The sequence below is a fragment of the Echinops telfairi genome, unplaced genomic scaffold (assembly GCF_000313985.2).
Source record: "Echinops telfairi isolate 266 unplaced genomic scaffold, ASM31398v2 ScPeMD7_3533;HRSCAF=4204_0, whole genome shotgun sequence".
NCBI classification, from domain to species: Eukaryota; Metazoa; Chordata; class Mammalia; order Afrosoricida; family Tenrecidae; genus Echinops; species Echinops telfairi.
In genome coordinates, this window is record NW_022107431.1 from 42,677,085 (window position 1) to 42,684,667 (window position 7,583).

The 7,583-nt window shown below is 41.0% G+C and overlaps 1 protein-coding gene across 1 annotated transcript in view; it reads right to left on the minus strand.

Moving 5' to 3' along the window:
• Positions 1-7,583, minus strand: part of LAMA4 (laminin subunit alpha 4) — a gene marked incomplete at its 5' end in the record, with an annotated part of 175,128 nt that overhangs the window by 57,764 nt on the left and 109,781 nt on the right. Inside the window, 3 exons of the mRNA XM_030886727.2 lie at positions 642-821; positions 3,495-3,611; positions 6,960-7,056. Coding sequence (XP_030742587.1) covers positions 642-821; positions 3,495-3,611; positions 6,960-7,056 — 394 coding nt within the window. The remainder of the gene's footprint in view (positions 1-641; positions 822-3,494; positions 3,612-6,959; positions 7,057-7,583) is intronic.

Below are 7,583 nucleotides of genomic sequence, written 5' to 3' on the forward strand. Positions count from 1 at the left end.
TTCAAGTAGAAAGCAAATGTTTTGGGAATGATGGTGGCAACAAATGTACAAATGTGCTTGACACAATGGATGTATGTATGGATTGTGATAAGAGTTGTACGAGCTTAAATAAAATGATTAAACAAAAAATTATATGTTCCAGTTAGCTGACAAAATGTTCTGAATGGGAGACTAGGGTTAAGTTTGGCCATATTCTCTACTTGGTAATAAAATAACCGGTTTTACTCAGGTAAGGGTTGCTATGGGTTAGAACAGACTCCATCAACAACAAAGGCAATGTAGTTTAGGATACTCCCTCAGCCCCTTAACATTAATAATACTCTGTTAAGGTTATTTATACTAACATTCAATTTACCTTCTTTCCCAAAGGATCACTATTCATCATATTGATAAAAATAATTGCTACTATTATCTCATATAGAAATAAGGATCTTTTTAATCAATCTATATAGTGTATATGAAAGATACTTTCATTTACTTCTGCTAGATAAATTGAAGCAAAAATATTATTTTCTTATCTAAAATGAACTTTTACAATACAAAACCCAAATTAAAAAAAAAAAGACTTCTTAACAAAAGATTGAAGAGTTTCATGACCAATTCCTGAGCTGGATCTAACGCGTGCAGCTTCTGAGTGGTACCTGCATCTCTAGCAGAGTCCACTGCAGTGCTGTAAGCAGAAGAGTCAAACATGTGAAGGTTCTGGGACCAGGTGGTTACATTGCGAGCCATCGCTGTGGTGGCCTGTTGGAGCTCCATCGTTGTCTTGTTAATTCCTGCTGTGCTTTTCTTGGACTCATCCAGCCGCTGGTGAGCATCACCTTTACACAGAACACAAGGGGGTCATTTTGCAGAAAATTGGGACATTTGTCGGGAAGCATGAATGCCTATGTAATCACCAAGATAAATAGACATTAAGTTTTGGGTTTTTAAGCAAAATTAATATCTTTAATTTTATGTCAATTATGATACAATTTCAATGTTCAAAAATATTATAAGTAGTATTCATAAGTGAGCCTGGGCCGGCTCCAATCCCGACTATGTGGACACCCCTTCTCCCTTCAAAAGAATGCACTTCAGAGGACAGCACTGGGGCTACAGTTTGGGGAGAGGGGCGCGTCAGATTAGAGCACACGGGAGAAACACAATGGGATGGAGAGGGAGGGGAGGGGAGGGGAGGGCATCCTGGCCCTCCAAGCCCCAAGGACGATCGATGTTCCTGCTTGGAGCAGGCAATGCACTGGGAGGTCTGTAGGGCCGGCCCCACCATGGGACATGGCGTCCCTCACTGATCCACGATGCCACAGGGATAGCACTGGAGACCCAGTGTGGGAATAGTGCACGGTCTGGCCCCATCACGCTGCGGCGAGACACTGAGGGCATGCAGCAGAGCAGCAGGGGAGCAGAGCGATGAAATCCCCGGGGAATACCAAAAATAGATGTGGGAGGCAGAGTGTGGCACCCCATCAGACTCGACTGCAAACCACTTGTAAAGGCTGACGAATAGACCTTGAGCTATTTATAAGCTTTTCCATTTTTGTCAGTGGCTTTCTTTTTGATATTGTTTTGTTCTTGCTTTTTGCTGTTGTTATTGTTTTGTTGATCTTGACTTCCTTTGTTGTTTAAAAATAACTAAATAAATAAATAAATAAGTGAGCCTGGGAAGTACTAAAGTCTCATTAAAGCCACGTGGCTTACTGAACACATTTTCAAATTAAGAGGTAAATTTTAAAAAATTGAATAGTTATTATCTCCTCAGATTAGAATTCTGGTGAGAGAGTTTGCAGCAAATGCCTATGAGATGTTAACTTGAGGTGTTCTTGTTTGAAATTCATGTAAATATCACTTTCCTTTATGTAAAACGTATTCTCGTGGGACATACTTGCTATCAGAGCAATGCTATGGTGCAGAAGTAAATTATTAAGGAAAGGTGCTTTTGAAAACAAAAAGCAACTGTATATACAAGAGTAGATGACATGAAAATTTACTTAAAAAGTTAGACATTTACAATAAAAATAAGCCATGTTCACAAAAAGGTTTTCTAAGTGACTGGTTTATAACTGGATTTAAAGAATTGTTTTTCTTATCGGCAGCTTCTAATTATTTTATAATGGTCATGTATGACTCCTGCAATAAAAATCTCTCAATTAGTCCTGCTTGGAAATTAAAAAAAAATCTTGATTGAGACTGTTAAACATTTTCAAGTGGAGCTACGTTTCATTGTATCTTTAGTTCTGAACTCTGATGATTTTGAGTTAGAATCCCAGCTGTGCTTCTTACTCCCTAGCTGTGTCTTTTGGGAGAAATCCCCTAACCTTGACAAACCTTGGGGCAAACATTGGCCTAGAAGCAATAGTGATACTGCCCATCCATGAGGCGGTGCGGGCAAAACACTTAGCACAGTGCTGGGCATGTAGTGAGAGTGAGTGCATGGCAGCCCTGGTGATACTGATGATGAGGATGATCAGTGGATGGTACTCTCCGGGGCAGAACTTTGGCATCGTATAAAGTACTGTTACTATGATTAAGGAGCCCTGGTGGTGATGTCGTTTAAGCACTGGATTGTTAATAGCAAGGGAGGCAGTTCAAATCCACCAGTCACTTCATGAGAAAAGATGAGGCAATCTGCTCCCATAAAGATTTATTTCAGTTTTGGGGGCCTACAGGGGTCATTATGAGTTGGAATGGACCCAATGACAGCTAGGCCTTACTTCTTTTGAGTGAAAACAGAATCTACCAGTGGCCACCAAGCTGCTCCCACGGATGTTGACCCCCATACATGTCCGAGTCAAAGTTGGGGCTGTGCTCCCGAGATTTTCAAGGGCTCGTTCACTCGGCAGGTGATCACAAGAAGCCTTTCTTTCAAAGTGCCCCCAGGTGGACTCGAACCTCCCACCGTGTGGTTGGCAGCTGAGTGTGTTAGCTGGTTGGATCGTCAGCAGGAGGGTTTTAGTTTGTGCTATGCTGCGGAAGGCCCATCTACTTCCAATCACATCTAAGCTAACACGCGGTCCTAGATGGGCTCCTTGATCTCCCTGTTGGCAAGATCAGAATGGAGTTGGTAGAAGAGAGGGGCCCTGCTTGCAGTTGGGGCCAGAGAAACACAATAACTGAATTAGGGCAAATTTGTTAATAAGGAGAGAAGCTTAAAAGAAAACAGGTTATCCAACAGGATAAATAGCATGATTCCATTCTCTCTCTCTCTCTCATACACACACACACACACACACACACACACACACACACACGAAAGATCAAAAGAAAATGCTCACATAATTTATTAATTGCTATTCTGAGGTAGTGTGGTCACATAAAACTATTTTTTCTTCTTACTCTCTAGTAAAACTTTATTTTGGTAATGAGCATAATTTTCTTTTATAACCAGAAATATGATCTATTTATAAAGAGTGCCAGGTAAATTCTGGAATGAACCTAATCTCCAATACTGATGTTACACCCCAGTGAGCACACAGAAGTTCTATTTGGCTCCTTACCTCTTCCGGCTGCTTGCAGGCGCTCAATGGCATCATCCAATTTGCTTTTCAGGGCATTCTTCCTGGCCAGGGCTCCGTCCACTCGCCTGCTGGTGTCAGCTACCGCCTCAGCGTTGCCTGTGGGTGTGACGAGAGACAAAAAGTAGCAGATGGGCTAAGTCTGTCTCAACAAGAAAAATTCTGATTTGTACTACGGAATCCTCTTCACTATTTGGAATACTCTGAACATAGATCGCTACGTCTGCAAAAGCGTACTCAGAACAAGAGGGACAAGGTTGCCGAAAATGTGCAACACTGGCTGAGACCGACTTGGGTCCTGTACAGTGGTTTATAATGGGGATAGAGGCCACAGCTGACTGTCTTGACTGGAAAGGATACAGCACTGCTGCAACCAGCAGCGCCTACCAGCACAAATAATACAGAGCTAAAATCTACAGGCCTTTGCTTTTATATATATAAATATATGTACACATATAAACATATACATATACACTCACACACACTGATGGCTATATAAGAATGATTCGCTTTTATCAATCATCTCGGTGGCAGTTTGATTGATGCTGAACATACACATAGACAAGGCACAACTTTTCTATGATTTCTAAGTGTAGCTCTTGAACACAAAATGCCATCAGTCCCCAGGTAAAGAAAACAGAACCGTATTAATTAACATATTGCTAGTTCCCTGGGGCGGGGGGCGCAGGGAGGGGGGAAGTGTGTCTTAAAGGAGCCCTAGTTGTGTAGTGGTTATGTGTTAGGCTGCAATCGCATGGTCAGCAGTTTGAAACCAGCAGCAGCTTCGAGGGAGAAAGATGGCTTTCTACTCCCGGAAACAGTACGGTCTCAGAGACCCACAAGGACTCACTGTGAGTCAGCATGGACTGTTGACAGTGAGTTTGATTTTGGGGGGGTATTAAAGGAAGTAGTCCTATACATTTCTGAGCCACACTGTGTCACAATGTCAGTTTCTGCCCCTTTCATAAAATGGAAGGATGGAACCAAGCAAGGTGATGAAACAGGTGACCAGACCTGCGCTACTCAAAGAGGCTGATGCAGGGAGATCGATCTGGCCATGAAATGCGGTACATAGGAGATGCTATTTCCAGAAGAGAAAAGATGCTTTCATTTTTTCTTATAACTCAATAATGGCAGGGTTGAGGAAATATATTGCCAATCATCCAAGAGAATAAAATATTTCAACCACTGCATCATGAGGATGCTCATATTTTGATCTTTACAACACAAGAAGCAAAAGCAATACATAGAGATGACAACATTTATTTAAATATATTTAAATAAATATTTTTATAATCAGCATTGTAATTAGTTACTAAAATTCTCATTATTTTCTGAATACTTTATGGTTAGAGTTATATAATGCATTGATTAGAGTTTTGAAATTATTTAGATTAGGGAAACTGAATAGCTGTGTGTTTACCTTTGTTTACCCAGAACCCTTAAAGCGATAATTGCTTTATTGTGATTAAGTAGTTCATGTTCTATATGTGAAAAGCAAAATTCATGTAGGTTTCATGTACAGTAGCTCTTACAGAAATGCAAATTCAGACCCGAGATTCATTGAATTTTGCCTTTGTATTCAGATGGTAGTTAGAAGTTAACATCTAGATAATGAATTTCCAATTTTATTTGATAATGCTCAAATATCCTGAGTTTACTACCTCTGTAATTAGTGAAAATTTTGATCCATTCAATTATTTTTTTTAAGAGCAATTCGATAAGTTGACTAAAATAATTCTATCTCCCCATCACCCCCATTCCCTGTCCCACTCTGTCAGGTGTGGTTGGTTTGGCAAATGCTCACAACTGTTGTTGTTAGGTACCGTGGAGTGGGTTCTGACCAAGAACAACCCTATGCAAAGCAGAACAAAAGGCAGTCCTGCGCGCAGTCACAATTGTTCCTATGCTTAGTCCATTGTTGCTACCACGGTGGCAATTCGTTTTGTGGCAGGCCTTCCTCCTCTTTGCTGCCCCTGCACTTTACCAAGCATGCTGTCCTTCTCCAGGGACTGGTCTCTCCTGACACATGCATAGGAGGGGGTCCCACAAATAAACTGGAATTGCGCTGGGCAGAGTGGAGCTTTGGCAGTTCGCATTTTTCCTGCTAGGCGAACATCAAGCAATTCACTCTGAGTTAGTGTACCCGGTGGTGCTACCTATTGATCCAGTTGTAAAGGTTTGGGTCTTCTTTATCTTTATCAGCAAGTGCTTCAAGTCTTTCTCCCTTTCAGCGAGCAAGGTTGTGTCATCTGCATATTGCAGGATGTTACTAGACTTTCCTCCAATCCGGATGCCGCTTCCTTCTTCTTATCATCCAGCTTCTGGATTGGCTCAGCATACAGATTGCATAAGCATGGTGAGAGGATACCGCCCTGCTGCACACCTTTTCTGATTTTAAAACATGCAGCATTCCTTTCTGCAGGAGCTCAAGGGAGTATTCTGGAATTCTTCTCATTCTTCCGAAAGCTAGTCATAGTTTGCATACTCTAACCTTTGGAAATGCTGCTTTCCATAAGAGCATTAATCTTGTTCTAATTCCAGTACATGGTGTACAGGTTTTGTGATATCTGTTATCCTCACTTAAGTTTATAGTGATGGCCGATCTCCTGATTCTAAACAATCTGAAGGGCCTCCCCGAATTGTCCAAGAAAGATGAATCTATGTTCAGCAGAGTTCCCAAAGCCTTGACAATGTACTCTGCAGACATGAGCTCCTGAGTCAGACATGACTTGATGGTAACCACAGCCAGGGTCTATTTTAGTTCCCTGAAAATTTGTATTTATGGTACATTTTTAATAATTAGCCTATTTTACCATATACAGAATTATATATTTCCATATGTTTATATGGAGCTCTATGGCATAGTGGGTTATGGGTTGGGCTGTCAACCGTTTGAAACCCCTAGTTGAGTCACAGAAGGAAGATGAGGTTTCTATCCCTTAAAGAAAGGAAACCCACAGGGGCAGGTCTACCCGGTCCTATGGGGTTGTTGTGTGTCAGCGAGTGTATACTTATGGGCTTTGGTATTTTATTGCACAAGCTTTTTTTAAAACCACAATTTAGTTTAAAGTATCCAATATTTGTGCTATAGTACCTTGACTTAGACTAGAAACCAAGATCAGACCAAGCACATTGCTATCAATTCACTCCCAAATCATAGCAGCCTTGGACAAAGCAGAACAGACCACAGGGCTTCCAAGGCTGTAAATCTTGGAAGTAGCAGGTGGATATAAATCACCAGCCTTAACCTGGTGCCTAACCATTGCATCACCAGAGCTCCTTGAACAGAAACTAATAACATATTATTCAGTTATAATGCCACCTATTCTTATATCCATAGGCTTTTGAAATCTCAGTCTTTATGTAGAAATACTTTTTGGATGGCAGTGTGAATATAGCCACAGCTATAAACTAGTAGGAGGAGAGAAAAGCAAAGATACGTACTTGAATCTGCCCTTGCTTGCAGCTCTCTTGCTTGATTGAGGAGGTTCTCGCTTTCGTCTTTATGGTAAATTATTTGAGTGTCAATTCCACTCACAGCCTGTAAAGGAATTGGGTGGAGAGAGCAAGAATCACAGTGCCAGCAAGCTTTTCATGGCTTGAGGATGTAAACGACACAGTTCATCTGCTTACTATCGACCCAAATTTATACAGCTCATTCTCATAGCTCAAAACTGAAGTCAAATGTAGACCGGAGAAAATAATGCCCTAGGAATTTCATGATACCAGTTTTTTGAGGATAATTCACTGAACCTAGACCAGTGTTCTGACTCCATGGAAGTGTTTGGTACATAGAAGTCACTAAAAAACATTTTTAGTTAAAAAATGTGAATGTATGCATAAAGTATGAGCAGGACTCATCTTAAAAATATTTTCTTTATGGAATTTGGTGAAAGAAAACTTTCAAGGCACTGGCTGATGCTGATTGGAGAATAGCATGCCCCAAAGGGTTTGCACCAATGAAAAGGTCTGCCCTTTTTATGTTATATCCTCCCCGCCCCTTTTCTGACATTTACATTTTACATTTGAAGTTCAAGAGGTGACGTTAGAAAGTAGAAAAGCCAAAAG